Source organism: Emys orbicularis, chromosome 6 (genome assembly GCF_028017835.1).
Source record: "Emys orbicularis isolate rEmyOrb1 chromosome 6, rEmyOrb1.hap1, whole genome shotgun sequence".
In the NCBI taxonomy this organism is placed as follows: domain Eukaryota; kingdom Metazoa; phylum Chordata; order Testudines; family Emydidae; genus Emys; species Emys orbicularis.
Window position 1 is genome coordinate 104,784,581 of NC_088688.1, and position 20,913 is coordinate 104,805,493.

The 20,913-nt window shown below is 39.9% G+C and overlaps 1 protein-coding gene across 2 annotated transcripts in view; it reads right to left on the reverse strand.

The window, feature by feature from the left end:
* Positions 1 to 20,913, reverse strand: part of ADAMTSL1 (ADAMTS like 1) — a 688,426-nt gene that overhangs the window by 112,997 nt on the left and 554,516 nt on the right. For both annotated transcript variants that reach the window (XM_065406494.1, XM_065406493.1), the window contains 4 exons: positions 17,717 to 17,921; positions 16,120 to 16,267; positions 11,802 to 11,886; positions 1,532 to 1,833 (listed from right to left, as the gene is read on the reverse strand). In XM_065406494.1, coding sequence (XP_065262566.1) covers positions 1,532 to 1,833; positions 11,802 to 11,886; positions 16,120 to 16,267; positions 17,717 to 17,921 — 740 coding nt within the window. The remainder of the gene's footprint in view (positions 1 to 1,531; positions 1,834 to 11,801; positions 11,887 to 16,119; positions 16,268 to 17,716; positions 17,922 to 20,913) is intronic.

Sequence of the window (20,913 nt, forward strand, 5' to 3'; positions counted from 1 at the left end):
CGAAATTACTAACTAGTTCCTTCTGGTTGCTACCTCTCCAAGGTGAAAGGTTACTTCTATGTCTATCCAGTTTCATCTCCTGAGAGTACAAAACCAATAAAATTAGCTTGACCTGTCTTGCAACTGTAGCTACAAAAATTTTGATTTAGAATCTATTTTTTAATCTGGCATATTTTTGGTTGACCATATAATAAATAAATAAATAAATCTCCCAGCTAACCATTGTCGATAATCAAAAGATCTTAAATTGGTAAAGCAAAGTATTTCAGTCATAATAATTTATGTATGTTATGTATGTTCTATATGAAAATGCATACATATATATACACTGTATGTATTGAAATTGTTTCTTTTCCGTTCAAGGGGACATTGCTTGAGCTATTCAAGATTCCAGGTTCAAAATTCAAGCATTACAAATCATTATTGGCCAGTCAGACTCAAAATACAGTGGTTGCTATTAAAAAGTCAGCATTTGCCTCTAGTCAACATGCACTGGTATAACTAGTTATAATTAGAGCAAGAAATAATGGTGGTAATTGTTGGAAAACTGTACGTTAACTGCAACCAAGTGCCAGCTACTGTAGCCAGCAATATATAAGCACTTTGCGATATGCTTTGCATCCTTTTCTATCTTCTGGAACCTTTTTCTATTGTATTTGACTGCTGGAGGATCAATATTTAGCCAACTATTAAACTTCAATCCACTACTAACTTCTTACCAATTCTGCAATATCATTCCTATTTAATACAGAAAATTGATTCTTTTGGCCATATTATTTATCTGCATTCTTTTGTAAGCAGCCTGAAAATTGCCTTTAAAAGGGCAGCAGCTGGGAAAGCCTAGGGTTTTAAACAATTGCAATGGGAAAAATTTTCAGAACCAACTGGACAAAAGATAGCATAAACTCAAATTAATACTATACAATGTGTAAATAATTATCATAACATTCAGAACCTTTGACTTTCTTCAACTTTTAGACTCTCCAAATGCAAAGTCTGTTAAGCTTGAGGCAATCAGATGGTTGGCTATTTTTGCCATGTGTTTTCTTTTTGCACTGGGATCCAAGTTAACGTCAGATGGTAGCATAAGCTACAGAAACCAGCTGAGCCCCCAGTAGTTCAGTAAGCAAATGCATCTGCAGTGGCAGAACGATTTGGTTCTGTATGTCTGTGCATATATGACCATGTCAAGAGACAAGCACAAAAAATGATGCTAGTTCGTCTCACTAGGCTGCTTTATGTTATTCTTCCTTGTGTGAATAAAAAATGTGAGTCATCAAGAATGAAATGTAAACAGCAGTATTAGCTGCATTAATCATTCACAGCTGAGAGCATGAGCATGGCATTTGATACTCAATGGGCCCAAATGGGAAATACATGTAGTTTATTCTTAATAGCTTTCCACTGAAGCCTTTTTTATTCTTCAAACAGACGTAGCAAAGCCGTCTTTTAGACAGTGTGCATTGCAAAGCACTGTATACCGAAAAAGGGGAAAACAAATTAACCAGAGCAAAAAGCAAATTGCCCTCACCTCCTCCACAGGATTCTGAGCATTCTGTAAAGCCCTCGTATTCCCAGTCATAGAGTTCATCAAAATCCTGGAGGCCCCCATAGATCAGTTCGGTTTCCTCAGGGTTAGATTCAGCAGCCTCCCCACTGCAGGGGCCGCTGTAACAGGCTCGCTGTGATGCAGGTTTGGGACCTTCACATTCGTCGATAGGCAGGTCAGCCACAGACTGAGAGAAAGACAGGAGCACCTGACACTTCACAGGCCGCACCTGGCTGCCCACCCCACATGTGACACTACAGGCAGACCAGGCCTCAGGAATAAACCTATGGTAAGCAAGAGAAAGGGCAAAGTAAGCAGCAATGTCCAAGATAATTGGGCAGCATCCCTTGTCCAGTGGTTGCAGAAAACATCATGATTTGTCTGGGAAACAAGTGTTTCATTTCATCATACAAGTACTTCTGTAAAGTGCTCATCACAGCCATACGTCTTCAACACCTTACGGTTCTTAGGGCAAAACTCAGTATAATTCTAATGTCTCTCTCACTCCCTTCCTCTCTCCTCTGATCAACACACACAACATTCAGAATCCCAGACGTGAGAAATGAAAGACACCTATTACATCATCTAGTCCATTTATACCTAAATATATATAATACACAAGCAGACCAAAAAAATATATATACTATGTTACAGCATCTTGGAGCCCTTTGGAAATGGGAGTTGCTATACAAATACCATCTATTATTATATAATTTCACCATGCTCAGCAGCTGATAAGGCAAATACTGGAAATAACTTCAGGAATTTATATTTTTTTCCAGCTTCCTAGACCCAACTTTTACATTATGAGTTCTAGGTCTGGAAGGATAGGTTTCCTCTACTATAATCACTGACCTCAAAAGCACATAGGAATTTGGTGGAGCTGAAAACAAAAAAACCCATACATGGGTTGCCATTAGAAATACATTTACTAACAGCAACCTCGTAATAGTATCAAAGTTTCTCCGTACACTAAAACCAGGAAATAATGATGGGCTTTCAGATACTGTTGTGTAGTTATCATTGGTGAATGTTACTTACTGACTAGTGCAAAATCTCACAAGCATGGAAATGCAAAGTTTTTCTGATTGGTCTATACCTAACATACCTATCTTTGCTGACACGATGTGCTTTTCTGTGTATGAGCGACAGAGTCTATCTTGCAGACTTGAGGTAATGGAGCAGATTTACCAAGCAGCAGTTACCCTAGGAAATAAGAAGCAACTGTGGTGTTTCAGAGCCTATGCTGTGGTAACTACTGGTAAATGTTGCCTTCTCAATTGTGTTCACAATAATAATAATCAATAATTCCCTAGAAGCCTGAATCATGGACCAGGACTCCACTGTGCTAAGCGCTATAAAAAGACGGTCCCTGCTTAATTCTAAATATTTTAATGAATTAATACAAAATGCTTTCCAAACTTGCTACTTAAGAAACACAAACAAAGAGTACACTTCTCTGGCACTGGTGCATTGCTCTGTCATATCTAAGGTAATTTTCTCCCTTCCTCTGTGCAGCAAAAGTGATGCTGCTTCTTTCCCGAAGCAACAAGGGTGTTGGCCTGCCCTCCCAAATGGATTCTGGGGAGATGTCCTTTCTTCTTCTCTTCCCCTGCCGCTTTTTAAGAGGACTCACTCACTTACTCTTTCAGGGGACCCACTATTAAGAAGAGAAGGGAAAACTGGAAGGAGGGCACTTGGTGACCTTGTTCTGTTATGACTGACCTTATAGTGTCCATTGTTACTGAATGGCTGGAACACAGTTGACATTATGGAGGCCCAGCTGTGGGAAAGTCTGAAGGATGCCACTGTCTGCCACCCCCCAGCGGGCGTCTCTCTATCAGTGGCACTGACAAGCCAGTAAAAGGGGAGGGGTTGGGATCAAAAGTGGAATACTTGACAAAGAAAAATATGAGTTAAAAATAAACGGTTCTTGTAAAGAAAGCCATGTACTTGTTCCTTTTAGCTGCAGACACTCATCTGGTGGGCCACACAGCCTTCTCATATTACAAGAGTTTTCTAGGCTCCCTTGCAATGTGACTGACCCTGTATTTAAAAGGGGCAGTGTATTATGATTTCTTAGTTGCTGCTGTTGGGCATAGTGCACAGGACCTATTTCAGCTGAAAAGATTTTTGCTGTACCAGTTAGTATGTACGCAAGGTTCATAAAAATGTAATAAATACAGCATGCCAAACTGTGCACGCCGGTACGCTGAATGAACCCAGCACCATTGACTTCAATGGATTTACTCTGGATTGATGAGATTTTGGCTCATTGGTTCTGTAACATAGCTAACAAACCTTGATGAAAATATATTTTAAGGAAATGTGGGAATTAAAACAAAAACAACATAGAACATGGATTTGTAAGGCAATCAATAAAAGTGGGCCAAATGTTCAAAGGTCCCACCATCCGGCCTTCAGTTTGCACATACAATCAGTTGCATGTGCAAGTGAATAGTGCTTGTATATGAAAACCCAGCTGTGCATGCCAATTGGATACAAATCCATTTACCTACTTCGTGTATATAAGCAATGTTTGCACATATAGGCTTTTGCATGCAGGAATAATTGCACCTGCCAAATTGTGGACACCAGAATCTTTTTGAAAATAGGTCCTCATTAAATTCAATTTTAATTTTTCCAGACTCATACTCAAAACACAAGATGTCAGCTCGCTTGCTGTCTCATGTGGTATGCTGCATGGTATTTTATATCTCTCCCTCTTAGTTTAGATAGCATGATCTAAGATCTTCTATAATTACATAAGGGAATTTATTTCAAAATTCAATATGATTGGCATTTAGAATGTGGCTTTTCAGCTAAAGATCATCTCATTTATAAAAACAACATAATGGACTTTGCTATTTTAAACAGATATTGGTGGTGAGAACATCCATACTTTGTTTTGGCATGAAATGATCATATTAATTTAACTTCAAAACTCTCCAGAGGGCAGCTGAGCAGCAGTGCATACTTTGCTTTGTGAAAGTAGCTGCAGGGAAACTGGTGAAGTGGGAGGCTGAAACATAGAGCCTGATCCAACATTCACAGTCAACTCATGACTTCAGTGGACACTGGATGAGACCCACAGCTGGCCCTGTTGTCTTTATGGGGAGATCCAGACCATTCCATTTGACTGTACATGCCATGGGCACTGCTCCTTGAGAATCTGCGTATCCACAGGTATATTATGAAGAATCAGAATGAATATTGATTGACAGAACATACATGATCTAATGGGCATGGTGAAAACCTCTTCTCCCCTTCTTCACTGCCACTCCTCCATCTGTTCCCTTATGCTTCCTTTTGTTCCTTTCTTAAGATGCTATTTACATTTTTTAAATCTTCTTTGGGTTACTCTGAGGTTTAGCTAAAGATCTGGGTGCTCAGAACCTTTGAAAAAAATCACAGGTGTCAATTTAGACACCCAAAAAATCAAGACATCCCAAAGCACTTTCAATTGAATGTAATATTTTTCTTCACATTGGGTCACACCATTTTGTAGTCTCAGTATTTAGTGTTAAACATTTACTGTTTTTCTCCCCAGTGGTGGATATAGCAATTCTGATATACAGTATGTACATATTATACATGTTAACTCCCTAAGGCACTGCAGGATTCTTCTACATGAAAAGACACAAACATTATCTAATGTTAGTTTAACACATTTATGATCTTTTATGCAGTGGCACTTATAGCCTAATTGGATATGATTAAACCCCAATAGGGGAAGAAGTTTTCCCTGTTTTTGCTTCTTCTTCTGTTTCCTGAAATTGATGGAGAGAAGCACTGAAAGACTGGTCCTGTTGGTAACATTTGTATGTGTCATTACTGCCATCTTGCTCAGTCAATATATTTGGCAAAAATAATTAAAAAATCATATATTTAGTATTTTTAGTCTAAGTCGGAACAACTTTTAGTTCACTTTTTAACCTGCTAACTAGTCAATTTCTATGTATAAATATCTAAAAGATGCACTATTTTAATAGGAAAAAATGGGATAAACTATATATGGATGTTTGCATACACAAAAATCTTATTTAAAACTGTGAAATGGTGCTTAGATGACTCTGGTACACTGGGCTTTCTGCCGGTGTGCAATTTCCTGTGAGTTCTGTTCACACAGATGCATGTCAGGAATTTCCTTTTGTTTCTTACTGATTCAGCCCCATCACTAAGCTGGTGCCATCTGGCATCCAGATATTATTGTTTGCCCTCTGTTTTTTATGGCTCACACCAGGGTTATTTATGGCAACATGTTAAAAGCTGGGTATCATGTTAACGTACAAAAGTGTTTTTCAAGAGTTACACAGCAAAAAAGCCCCCTTCCCAACAAAACCAGTCTGATTAATAATAGAGCATCCCATACCTTTTCAGTCATGCCTGAGGCTCTTTCTGACTCTGGCTGTCATAGGCTGTTGGTGTAAAACTGAGCCCCAGTGAAAGAGCTCTCACATAGATATAAACATCCCTCATGTAAGATTTTCTGGAGAGTGGTGAATGACCATTCCCCAAATGGGTAATATTAGATACACTGTACATGTAGAGACAAAGGAGCACAAAGACTTATAGAACTACCTTCTATAGTTTTAATAATCATTCTGTGATTTTCTTTTCATTCTAGGTTCATTCATATAAAAGGTGTCTAACTCATTATTAATTGTATATATATATTACTATTTCAGGAGCATGTCAAAATGAAATCCTCTGGCCTGTGTTATGCATAGGCTTGGAAGGATTAGATGTTTATTGGTAAACATAGATAAACATCAATTTCACCATACACAAAAAATATTTCCATTGATGATAATAGAAATTTACTGATAGGCAGAGTATGAAAAATGATACTTGAGAGCTTAGAGTTTGATGTAAGGATATTTACTTTGTATATTTTGACATGTGATGTTGACAGTTAGTGTTTTAATGGTTACAAAACTAACCTTTGAATCTCAACATCTACTGTCACTAAAACACTATTCATAAATTCCAAGCCCAGAAGGGACGATTGTGATCATCTAGTCTGACCTCGTGTACAACACAGGCCATAGAACAGCCCCCAAATCATTCCTAGATCAGATCTTTTAGAAAAGCATCCTATCTTGATTTTAAAATGGTCAGTTGATAGAGAACTTACCACAACCCTTGGAAAATTGTTCCAATGGCTAATTACCCACATTGTCAAAAAATTATGCCTAATTTCCAGTCTAAATTTGTCTAGCTTCAACTTCCAGCCCTTTGATGATGTTATACGTTTGTCCGCTAGATTGAAGAGCCCATTATAAAATAGTTGTTCCCCGTGCAGATACGTGTAGACTATAATCAAATCACCCCTTAACCTTCTAGTTGTTGAACTAAACAGATTGAGCTCTTTGAGTCTGTCACTATAAGGCATGTTTTGTACTCTTTTAATCATACTCGTGGGTCTTCTCTGAGCCTCTCCCATTTATCAACATCCTATTTGAATTGCGGGCACCAGAGCTGGTTGTCTGATCCACCCCCATTGTTCTACCGCCTACCCCCCAATTATTTCCTGAAACGGTGAAAATTTAAATAAATAAAAACAAATGGTTAAAACCCATAACTTTGTACAGCTATGATAATTTAAATCGATAATAAAAATACTTCTAAACAAACATTGAAATCAAATTCTGCCAAGCCTAATTACGCAGGAGGTGAGCCTAGATGATCATAATGGTCCCTTTTGGCCTTACATTCTATGAATCAATCAGACAGCTAGGTCCCATTATGCTAGATACTCTATGCATATGAAATTAAAAAAAAAGAGTCACTGTTCCTAGAATCTTACAAATATAGCATTGACCACAGACAACAAGTGGATACAACAAACAAATGGAAGGGATGTAACTGTGAAACAGCCATGTTTAGTATAATGTCACAGTCACAATGCACCAGCTGACCAGACATTGCTATATGTCTGGTAGGCAATCAGGACAGAAGTAAATTTTATGACTGATGATGTAGTGGCTTTATACACTTTTATGGGATGGCATAGAAGAAAGTGTGAAGGTGCTTGGGGGAAAATTGGATTAACTGGCGACAATGGCTGGCATTATTAACAAAACAGAGGCAGGAGTTGAAGGCTTGATAGCATATTAGAGCTGACTGATGCTATCTTGTCAAGTATATTGAAAGAATTACTATTTAGTCACAATTAATCATGGGCTGGTACAGTGTAGGCAGGAAAATCTCATGGACATGGTATGGATGAAAACAGCAGTCTGACTGGCTGAAGAGACTTCCAATCCTTATAATGGTCTTCAAGAAAACACAGCCATCAAAACTGTACAGTCTCTTCACCAACCAGATCACTGCACTACCAAATCTGCCACTCAACTGAATAACAGGGGCTTCTGTTTTAAAAAACATTCACCTTCTCTTTCTCCCTCTATTCACCTCTTCTCCTCCCCTCCTTTCCTAATGAAAAGGGGAGAGGGGCTCCCAAGGAGAAGACAACAGCCCTGCTCTACTGAGCTGAGAGGGGGGCCTCAAAGGAGAAGTCAAAAAACTTTCTCAGATGAAGTCCTGCTACTGGAGCCCAGCTGAATGGAGTGGAATAATATGGATGACTTCCCTTTGGAAGCCCTCCTCCTCTCCCCACCATATGAATAAGAGATGATGAGGTAAGAAACAACTATCATATTTGCAAAACTGCAGCATTTTTGGAGCTATTCTGTACAATGTTTATAATGAGTTAACATGTTAAAACAGAACTGTATCTCTTAGGTGGATGAATTTTGATAGCTATATGATATTTCAGTAGTTCAAATTCAGAGCTGGTGTAAGAGGCTGGAACTCCATTCACCCTCTTATACCAGTGCTGTATTTGGCCCAATGTCTAAAAATGTGTCTTTCCCCACCCCACTACCCTACCCAATAAATTCAAGAATAAGGGCAACAATACTCCAGGGCGTGCTAAAATATGCACACTGTGGATGTGCTGAGGCACATGATTCTAGCTTGTGTCTCAGTATACTCAAGAGGTGTGTATACTGACTGTCAGATTCACTGTCATGTATTATTGGGTACTTATCAACTAATGTTTATGTTGGTATCTCTTTTGTAATTCCTATGTGTTAGACTCTGACAAGCAGGGCCGGCTCTGGCTTTTTGGCCGCCCCAAGCAAAAAAAAAACAACACCTGCGGCACGGCCGGAGCGCGGGTGCAGGGGGACCGGCTGGGGGGGGAAGAGGGGGAGGGAGTGGGCGGGAGAGAGAGAAGGGGGCGGCCAGGGCTACAGCAGGGGCGCTGCCGCGCGGCCCCTCCCACTGCGTCGCCTCCTGCCACCTGCCGCGAGGGCTCCGCTCCAGTCGGCGGGGAGGGAAGGAAGAGGACTGCCCTGCAGGGCGCTCTGGTTCTCCGCGCCGCCGCCCCTTACAGGGCGGCCGGAGCGGAACAAGAACAAAACAAAACAAACAAACAAACAAACAAAAAAAAAGCCGCCGTGCCGCCCTAGGATTGGGCGGAATGCCGCCTCGAACAATCTGCCGCCCCAAGCACCAGCTTGCTCGGCTGGTGCCTGGAGCCGGCCCTGCTGACAAGTGACTGTATAAAACCAGCAGTTTATAGCATCTCAATGAGTTCAGAGTAAAATTTCCTCAGTTTTGTTTTCTTAACTCCAGCCCAGCAAACCCAGCTTGGGATCTGAAAGTTAAGATGTGCTCCTTCTGCCTCATGCACCACCAGATAGGGACCCAAACTAAAACCCAAGATTTGGGCACCTGTCTTTAGAGAAGATTGAATATGGATGGACCTTTTGCAATCTTGTCTCACATCTATTAATCACCATTAATAAAAACTCGGTAGTTGGATCTTATTTAACAACTGTGTTGATTACGCATGGGCCATAAAAGAAACTTCACCCTGGTTTCTAGTATAAGCTCAGAATGGTGACACATGGATGTTCCACATGGGACAGGATCTGCAGATCTCTTTGCAGGATCGGGACCTTAATTTGGTCACTAAAGTGAGCAAATATGACTCTACATACACACACAGAGCAGATCTGTTCTGTAAGAAGGTATCATAACAACACTTTAAATATTTTAAAATTCTTAACTTCCTTTCCTCTTATAACCCAAGCCCTGTTTTTATATCATGGATCATATACTCAATTTCCCTCATGTTAATATTAAAAAAAAGAATGTAATAATATATAAAATAAATTAACACATTTTTTAAAGCAATGTCAAAATTAAATTCTCAAAATTCAGCTTAGACTGTTGTCAATAGGCTAAAATCACAGCCTCCTCCTTCATCACTTTCCAGCAGAAATGTGGGCTGCATTTCAAATCATCATCGTATTTAAGCAATATGATTCCTTTTTTATGAATTTGCTGACAATACAGCATTTTCGTTATGCTTTTAGGGGGTAATTATAGTTTGTTAAATACATATTTAGAGGAGTGGTTTAATATGGTAGAAAAAAAATAAAAGCTGAAAACACCAACTGTGCTCCACAAGTTAAAAAAAATTCAAATAGGTTCATGTGTTTTTCTGGATCTTCTCTATGCATGAACTGAACATATGAAGTACATAAGACTATGGAAGCAGTATACATGTCACCATATTATATGCTACAGCTGGAACTCATCTATATATCGGGGAGATGGGGTAAAAATAATTATTGTCTTGAGCACAATATTATACATTTCCTTTGTGTTATATCAATGCTCCAGCTATAATCTACTTCAGTTTGGATTAACTGTGCCAGAACTGCAATTTTACTCCATGAAGGATAACATTTATTAGCCTAATAGATGGCTGTAGTTACAGTGGAAGGAGCCATGTGTTTAACTGCACCATTCTGATTAAAACTATAAAGAATTTATTATTATAAATACACATTTACCACTGTTCCCATGTAAAATAAAATAAAAATGCAACATGTTCACTATGTATTTGTAATTTCTCTAAAGACGCTTCCTTTTCATAGCAATTCAATTGTCCTAGAGAGATGTTTAATTGTCAATAAACAGATTGTCTAACAGATTGTAATGTATTGAAAATTAAACATCTTTCACACAATTACATTGCTATGAGAAGGAAGCTGCGGTGGAAGTAATGGGATAAATGCAGGCATTCTCAGCAGGGCCACAAAACTTCTTTAGAGAAATTACAAATACCATAATGAGCATGCTTCCTTTCCCCGCCCCTTTCCTCCACATTGGAACTGTGGTAAATGTGTGTTTCTGATGGTTTTTAAAACCACATATAATCCTATATTTATTATGGTATTCCTACTGTGAATAAATACCACACATATGGTATGCAGTAGTTCCATCTGGCAGAAGCATATTTCTCATTGTGGCTCTAACTTTGTGTGCCTCACTCTAACTTGCTGCATCAAGGTCAGATTCCTGCAATCCTGGTGCAATCAAAACTCCTACTGGTTTTACTAGGAATACAGGTACTAAATTGAAGAGAAAGTATTTAGCATTTTTAACTCCCTTTTTAGGTTCTTGTTGGAATGTTTTGTTTTAATTTTGCAGCATTAGCTGTAACTGCATATTTTCCTTTAGGTACACTGCTAATTTTTCCATAGAAGCATTCCAAACACGAATAGGAAAAAAATATCTGTATGGTTTCGAATGCAATAAATGCATAGATTTAGAAAAAAAGGCATAAGGAAACCCTGTGTTCTGACTTTTAACTTAAGGATGTAGCCCAATCTGCTATCCAAACGTGCCTGCCGCATGATACAGGGATACTACCATTGGAGACCTGGGCTCAAGTCCCTGCTGTGCCACTGACTTCCTCTCTGACCTTGGGTAAGTCACTTAACCTCTCTGTGCCTGAGTTCTCTACCTGTAAAACAGGGATAATAGTGCTGCCTGACCTCACAGGGATGTCGTGAGGATAAAGAAAGACTGCGAGATGCTCAGATAGCATGGTAATGAGGGCCATACAAGTACCATAGATAGACAGACTTTCCACACAGTATTATTTTAAATGCCCTTAAATAAAAGACATCATGATTATAAGTTTGCTTGAATTCAGTCAGTCAATCTCCAACGTACACCATACTCCTGTACTCAATTTCTCCATCTCTTATCTAGAGCCTGACACAACTTCCACTAAAGCCCATTAACTTCATCAGGATTTGAATAAGGCCCTTATATCCTAATGAAAGAACCAAATACAATTCAGGGTAGAGTATTATTTTAATGCAGGCCCTGAATCCTGATCTTACCTTAGCGTGTTTTCAACAAAATATGTTTTAAGACTTACGATGGTTCTTCAGACACCATTGCTCCTTCTTCCAGCTCTTGTGCCTGCTTGTACCATGGCAGTTTAGCTTCCACAGGAAGTTTCTCTAGAGAACATACACAGGCACATGAAAACAAAAACCGTCTAGCTATGCACACTGCTTTGTTTCTGTAAGTGACTATATCTGCATTTCTGTAATGTTCTTGTGTGTATGGATGTACACATGCATACTGAGCAGCACAGAAGGGGGCCAGAGAGAGAGAGAGAGAGAGAGACTCCACTATGGTGCAGAATATACAGTCTATAAAGAAATACAGAGTTTCTATGAAGAAAGAGAGTTTGTTTTTATAATGCTAGAATGGCAAATTAAATGCCATTTTAGAGGCAAGCCAAGTGGTCTACACAGGTGGGCACTTTAGCAAAGTATTTTTCAAAAACTCTTCTAACATCCATGGGGAGAATCAGGTTTTCATCTACACTGCAGAGCTACAATATTCATGATGGTTGTTTTGGCTTTGAGTTTTGTATTTGCACAATAACTGCACTGCCAATAACTGTACTTACCACATGGAGACAAATAATTGGAAATTGCAGTGCACCAAATTCATCTGCTCAAGTAACTTTTGTGGGGGGGGCCAGCCCAGGCCTAAGCACGAATTAACCTCATGTAAACCCTCAAAATAAGGCTTATTAGGGGCCTAAGTAATACATAAACCCTTGTGAAGACCACACCCCAAAAGACTTAACAAGGGGGGGGAGCAATCTCCATAGTAACATTGTTGCTGACTCTACAACAGACTTTTACCAACCTTGCATTGGCCCTGTGTGTATCCTTAAATTTTACAGCCTCATAAAGTACATTAAATTCACTTTTGATAGATTATGACATTGAAGAAAATCCACATCTGATGAGTGATACTGCAAGAAACAGAGAAACTAGAGTGAAATAGTTCAGTGATGTTCTCTGACTCTAAGCTTATCAGTTCATCAGCTATGTGGATTTAAAAAAATGAGTTGGATATTTTTTCTGTCATTTTTGATAGAAAACAGTACAGATGCTTTTTATTCTCCAAGATCTGCACATAAGTTAATTTGGGGAAGAAAAAGTCCACTTTATGAGCCAAATTCTACTTTCACAGCAGTGTGAATTCAGAGTATCTGCACTGAAGTCAATGGAGCTGTTCTGGGTTTTACAGTGATCTAAAGGGAGAGCAAATTTGGCACAATTTCTCTGAAATCAGCTCTGCATTTCTTCTGAGTAGTTTGGGTCAGGATTAGAAAAAAACTGATAAACACACAAAGAGTGGTATTCAGCCCTATACAGAGAACCAGTGCAGGGTTTATGTACCACCTGAGTCCCATTTGAGCCTTTTGGGTTTAAGTGGCAGACACACCTTGCGCTGGCCTGCTGCAGAGGATTAATTTCACCCCAAATACATGAGAATTTTCAGGAAACTGGTGCATACAACATTGGAATTTTTACATAAACATGCAAACTACTGAAACTGTCAGTAGCACCATTAACAAAGTACAGGGATCATAACTTGCCATTTGATTTCACAGCTACTGCAGCTTCAGCTGAGCAATACAAAGTTTTTTGGGAGTAAACCAGTGGCTGGGAAGAAAGGGTGCAGTAACAGTTATTATGCCTTCACTTCCAGAAATAGCAGGCCAGGCTTCTACTCTGATATATTTACATTTAAGGATGAATATGTGCCAGCACAGCTCTTAGTTTACCGCATTTGCTATCCAAAATATGTAAGAGATATTTTTATTTATATACCATACAGCTTATTTTTATGAGCTTTGGAAAACCAGATCTTACTCTTTTGCTTTCCTTGTTGAATGCAAAGTCTTGTAAAAAGCAGTTTGTGCTTTCCTACACAGCTGACTGCAAAGTGACTTTTATTTTAACCTTCCCTTTTTGGGGGGGCGGGGAGCAGTGTTATATGTTGGTGGGGAGAAGCAGGTCAAATCAATTCCAATAAACTGAACTGTAAAACACACTTCTGTATTAGAGATGTTCACTTTTATTAAATAACTTGTTACAAATAACGAAACAAAACCAATTTCTAAAGTAATTTAGTGAAGAAACCAAGACTTTGGAGATAAAAGAAAAGCCCCCTGCTTTTACAATAGATTCATGTTTTTAGCCTAGTACAAACTCTTAAACTCTATGCCCTGTGTTGTGCAGGAGGACAACTATATGAACACAAAACCAATGAGGAGTCCGATGGCACGTTAAAGTCTAACAGATTTATTTGGGCATAAGCTTTCGTGGGTAAAAAACCCACTACTTCAGATGCATGGCATGCAGAGCCACTGAAGAAGTGGGTTTTTTACCCACAAAAGTTTATGCCCAAATAAAACTGTTAGTCTTTAAGGTGCTACTGGACTCCTCGTTGGTTTTGTGGATACAGACTACCACGGCTACCCCTCTGATATATGAACACAGTGGTCCTTCCTATCATTAAAAACCACAAATCACTATTTAAGTTAGGGATATCTTAAATTTTCCCCAGGATTCTCCAGTACATTATGAGGCACCTAAGAGCTTTAATGAGCTAAGAGTGGGATAAGTTACAGCAACTGCATACCCTTCATTTTTATTTAGCAGACGTGTATTAAGATAAAGACTTGCTTTGTATTTTTTTCTTATAATCTTGACCAGCCATAATCACTGATTTTTTACCCTGTGGTAATCCATCTTCAGAATGCAATGGCAGGCTTTGTTGAAGCGTTGACTAGTAGATGCATACTTTGCCACAGGTATTGACTCGTTCAACTGTAATTTATAACTAAATTTATTAAGCAAATCACCTCTTTTTTGGATAGATTTCTAGCAAGATTCAGCCCTGCAAGTGCACGAGGCAGGAAACTGTACCACCGGCACTTAAAAGGGCAACTGTGAAAGAGGAGGCATTTGACCTGGAAAGGACAGCAGAGTGTATTTTTAAAATCACACCAACCCCTCCCCACTCCCAAAACAAAACTCTACCAAACCAAAATGCTACACTGCATGCACAATTCTCCCCTCTGGGGAGCTGATAAGAGAAAGAATGAACTACGTGTCACAGATGTTGGTTACATCACTTAATGCGCTACTGGAAGGCACTCAGATATTATCTTGATGAGGGTGGCATAAGAATCTACATAGAACAGGATAGAATAGAATACTGGATCAGAAAAGTAGCTTTGCCATGTGGATGGGGTTCTATAGGAGCCCCACCAGCAGAGGTTTCATCTTGGCATTTGATGCTCTCACTTATCATGGGCCACTGGGTATGGAAATAAAAATTCCAACTTTCTCCTTTCCATTTGCTGTCGCTAAAAAGTTATAGGCCACTTTTATTGGATTTCAACCATTCAAGTGCCCGTAATGTGTATTATCCGTAGTGATTTACAAAATTATATTATTTTTATTCATGAGTGGCTCATGTTGGGTCTGGAGCCTCCAACTCAGAGAAATGAAGATCACATTTATCGTATTTTAGCCAGGAAAATTTCCATTAAAAATAAACTCACACCACACACATGAGAAGGTTATATCCATGTGGAGGTATATATATATAAATAAAATTGTAGAACCATGTGATAATTTATCAAGCACCTTTGACTGCTGCACCTGCCCCCTGCCCATTACTCCATTTACCCCAAGATTTACTCTTACATTCCAACCCCATGAGCAGCTTCAAATAGCTGCCTTTTAGAAATCAACATGGCTCAGCAACATTTCCTCCTCCCCTCAACCAAAGTGGGGAATTCCTCTCAATGTCACTTACTGTCTGAGGCTCAAGACAGGGACTATTCAATTCTGCAGCAGCGAGGGGTTCTCTACACATAAAACTGTTGTGATTTTCAAGTCTATACAATCTTGCAGCCTGGCTAGTAATAGGAGCTTCTCCATGGGACATACAGTGCTTGCTTTTAGCTTAGTTAAAGCTGCTGGTTTGCCTGAAGGCTGTTTAAACTTATAGGTAAGTTTAAACCAGTCACTTTAAACATTTTTGTTTCCCTTTAATAAAGCACTATGGGCCAACTTTAGCCCTGATGTAGTCAGTGAAGTTGCACCCACTTACATCAGGGCTGAATTTGGATTTTTTTCTAGGTTGGTGGATCACCAGCTGACAGTAATAAGATCTGTTTTGTTTTGAAAGATCTACAGGTTGCCAGCATTTCAAACCCCACCATTTACATCCAAACTGGTACAGCAATGGCAGTGTCTCTCGATAGAAAGTCATGAATTACTGCATTCAGACAGACTTGGGAACTTGTAGCCAACAAGCAAAAAACAGTTCCTTAGTGTGGCAGAGCTGTAAAGATTCATCTGCCTTTTTACCTTTGGGTTTGTAGCAAGGAGTGGGTACAATGCATTCTTCTTTTATATGAGGCTTTGTTTTAGGGCTGCAGCCTCCTGTATGCATCCCTCTGTGATCAATGCAGAGAACCACACGGTATCTCAGCCCCTGGCCACATGTCACAGTGCACTGAAAGAAGAAAAGAAAAAGTAGCAATTAAAAAAAACAAAACAAAAAAAACCACCACACCCTGTGGGAAAAATGGAGTACACACCAATAATGTAACAGCATTAGAGGGCAAAACTTGGATCAGAAACAGTTCATATTGGCCCATAGATTACTTGTTTGATACTGGTTAGGGATAAAGTTGACAAACATTCACTGTTTTTTCCTTTCTGTTCTGCACAATTGTTTGGTTTAGAGATTCAGTTGCTGGATTTCTCTCTCAGTGTCACTCTACTAACTCCCTCAGCATTGGTCACTTGGCCTGTGCCCATCAGTCCCATACTGGATGTATTCACTAACACCTTGTCAGTTTCATCTGTGGCCACTTCTGCTCTGCTTGGACAAGGCACTGGAGTTTATGGGTTAACGGGTGTAACAACGAAGTATTTTGGAACATGGGAACAGAGTGTATAGAGTGGAAAACTATTTGGGCTTTAAACTCCATGCATTTTCTCAAGTTGAATTCTTTTATATGGCATGTCATTTTCCCCAGGATAGTGGGTTTCTGAAGCCGCAAGCACCAACCAAACAGGAGAGAGCAGAGAGTAATAATAATGCTTTGCACATATCTGCAATCTTTAATCTGAAAATCACCAAGCACTTTATAGATAATAATCTACCACGCCTCACATTTTGGTACGGTAGGTAAGTTTTTAAAGTCAGTTTTATAGGTGAGGAAACTCCGGCATAAAGAGGATAAATGACTTGACTAAGCTCAGACCTGTTGGGATAGGACCCAGACCTCGTTTTCCTCCAGCCTTGTGCCTTCAGCACAAGTCTTAAAGAAAAAGAGGTGAGTCAGGGCTAGACAAGTAGGTAGCGACTGTGGTACTAAACAGTGATTATAGAGCAAAGACTCTCATGACTATGCTTGCATGGCTGCTTATATTTCAGACTGCAGAGCGGCAGTCCAGGATATTTGACTTGTGGACAAAGAGTACGAGATAAATGTGTATTAGAATGTGTCCATGAACAGCTTGCATCTCTCTGCATGTACATATATGTTTCTACTTCATCATTTATATCTGATCGTTATTTAACATGACTGATCTGATTTGCTCTTCCATCATTCTCCTCAGCTAATGTTATAAATCCTGAGTATTCACTCTGTAGTAGGATAAATGCCATTGCTTGAAGAAGAAAGATCTGAAAATTCCACAAGGTAAATAAGCTTAGTGAACATTCTTATTCTACTACATTCTCACACACAGGGCTTTGGAGCGGAGCCCAGAGCTGGAGCGCGGAGCAGCTCCAGAGCAGTGGAGCTGCAGGTTTTTGCCTGGAGCTGGAGCGGAGCCGGAGCACAGCTCCAAAGCCCTGCTCACACACATTAACAAAACAGAAGATTTGTTCCCAATGCCTGGCTTAAATACAAACAACAACAACAACAAAATCCAACAAAGAACTGTGTACCGGAGACCACTCCTGGGCCAGCCATTTTGGGCAGTCAAATATGTTGCAGGGCTGGACAATGGGCATCTTTGGCGTGTACATGCACTTCCACTCTTCCACAGGGCTGATGTGCCCCTGAATGTCCTCCTCCACACAAGAGACTGTGCGGCTCTGAATGCCCCCTCCACACAAGGAGGAGCAGGCTGTCCATGGAGTACTCTCCCATCTGCAAAAAAAAAAAAAGGCATCAATGAAGGGGTAAAAAACCCCCAAATGCTTGAACTTTCCTTGCGGTCTTTTTTTGTTAAGATTATTATTATGAGCAAAACTTGATCATTTATATGTATGGCCCCAACAACCAAGCACTCTTACATCTGGCGCCTTTAAAAGTTTTCTTGCCATTAGTATTTAACTTACAAGATGTTCCCTTCTCCCCCACACCCAGTAGTCCAGGTTATTACCACAGAGAATTTAACTTATGTTAATTAGGGAGACTATTATATCTTGGCACTATGTGCCACATATTGGGAGACCCAAGTTCCAAATTGTTGAAAGCTCAGGGCATGTCTACACTTAAAACGTTACAGCTGTAGTGTACTTACTACCTATGCTGATGGGAGGGATTCTCCCCTTGGTGTAGGTAATCCTCCTCCCCGAGAGGTGGTAGCCAGGGCAGAGAAGAAAGTTTCTGTTCATAGACCATAGAATCATAGAATATCAGGGTTGGAAAGGACCTCAGGAGGTCATCTAGTCCAACCCCCTGCACAAAGCAGTACCAATCCGCAACTAAATCCCCAAATAGCGCTCTCAAGGATTGAACTCACAACCCTGGGTTTAGCAGGCCAATGCTCAAACCACTGACCTATCCCTCCCCACTTTTAACCTAGCACTGCCTAAATGGGGACTTAGGTCGGCTTTACGCCTCTGCTCAGGGGTGTGAATTCCTTTACACCCCTGACCGACATAATTGAACCCACTTAATTTTCTAGTACAGACCAGACCTCAGTGTGCTATGAAGTTGATGTCCTTCTTTGCATTGCAAGGGGAAAGAGCAATGCCATCCTGAGCTGCTACAGTCATCATATGCACAGTGGGTGAGGGGAAAACAAAGATAGAAGCAATTTTCTCAGGAGAATAAAATGAGTGTGTGATGAAGTGTGTGTGAATAGGGGATAGAACTATAGCTAGCATTACACTGATATGGTTAGTGACTATTAGAGAAAGACTGGTTAGTTTGGGAAACACTGTTGCTTTTGTCTGACTGCTACTGAGGTAATGAGAAGAACATTTTAATTTGATTATATAACAAGTGACATTTTGTTGAGAAAAAACAGTGAAATGTGTGTGCTCTGGCTGCTTTATGAGAATGTCTATATATATATACACACACATATACACATAGATTTCAGAAAAATATATATACTGTATATATGCATAAACAATGTGTGTGTGTATATAGAATACACACAAACAGAGTAACGTTGCTTCTCTTGAAGCAGTTGTATTAGCCATTGTCACACATAGGATCAAAGACTAAATGGGCCCTGGGTCTGATCCAGACTGGTGATTCCTACACAGTGAATATATATTAGAGCTAGTCAACCAGTATTCAGTGAAACATTTTTCCTGGAGAAAATGCCTTTTCAATTAAAATGAAAGTTTTTGCAAAAACAAAACAAAAAATGTCTGTTTTTTGACAAACAAAAACAAAAATTTCATTTTTAGGAAAAACTAAAATCTCCCACCCCCCCATTCTTTATTCCAGGAGATAAAAAAATAAGCAATAAAAAAGCAAGTGTGGTGCTCCCCAATCAAAACAAAATCAATATTTTAATTAAAAACAAATGAAAAAATTCATGGAAAAATTCAGACAGGATTAAAAATTTTCAATTCTTCTCAAATGTTTCACCAACTACACTTACCTTTTTCTGACCAGCTCTAATGTATGTATATCTGCACACACACTAGCTAATGGCTGATTGTACTGTGTTGTATATTGACAACAATGTGAAATGGCCACATTGTTTACCAGTGGCAAAGCCATCGATCCGTTATGTAGTTCATCTCAAAGGAGTGCCAATAAAACTTGTACACCACACCTTCTATTCTGCAACTGCTACAGAAGTTAAAGAAAAGGTATTTTTAGAACTTAGTTTTAAAATATTTTGCTAGGGAGTCTTTCCAATAATGCTCCCCCTGTAGAGCCAGAGTTCTGTTTGAGCCCACCTAGACAGGCCTAAAATTGGAACTAATAAACATTAAAAAAGCCTCTAATAATTACCTACAATAACTTTTCCATACATAAAAGTGTGATGTTGGAGTCTGATACCCTGGGACTTTCCATGGGAATCCAAATCTGCCCTTTTACAGCAACTTTCCAGCTGCTTTGTGCTACCTCAACACTACAAAGCAGCAGAAACGGGAAGGGGGGGCGGGCAAGAATTCGGCCCTCAGGCACTATACCAATAAAAATTTTTTGAAAGAGTTTCTGGGATCATGGCTCTCAAAGCAGAAGGGTCACAGTCACCTGAGACTCAGGGAGGATTACCAACTACCAGGAATTTGGGAAGAAAGTGGTGCCCAATGAGGACTCTGGTACCACAAGAGTGTATTACATGCAATGGACCACATCATACTCGCTCTGTGATAAAAAGCATGGCAGAGGGAAGTTCCTGCAAGGATTCCCTCCCAGAGCTCATCCCAACGTGCTCCCAACCTTTCAGATCCAGTGGAGCCTTGCTACCTACTCCACTTGGTGCTAACCAGCCTTGCAGTGACTAGGCTACACAGACAAGACAATATGGCCTGGGGCTGTAAGCTCTATAGGTCCAGAGGCAAGACAATTTGCATCCCCCTGATCCTGGCCCTCCCCAAATCCTCCCTCTAGTCCCTTTAACCTCAGCCCATTCCTTCCCCAAACGGATTCTAGACCTGTCACATCTGGAGTGGGAGTGGTGATGCTAAGGAGGTGTCTGACCCTGATCCATGCACAGAGGGTTCCAATCCATATGTGGATTTGGGGGGAGGGAAATGATACCACCCATGTATAGAATGGTGGTGGGGTTGGAATAGTGGATCTAAAGGGATTGTTATAGGTTGAGACCAAAGCCCAGAAAAGCTGAGAAACACTGCTTCGGGCCTTTGATCATTTCCCATGGTCTGATATTTTCTTTCTTTATGTGTTGCTGAAAGGCAAATACTTCAGGGCATGTCAGTCC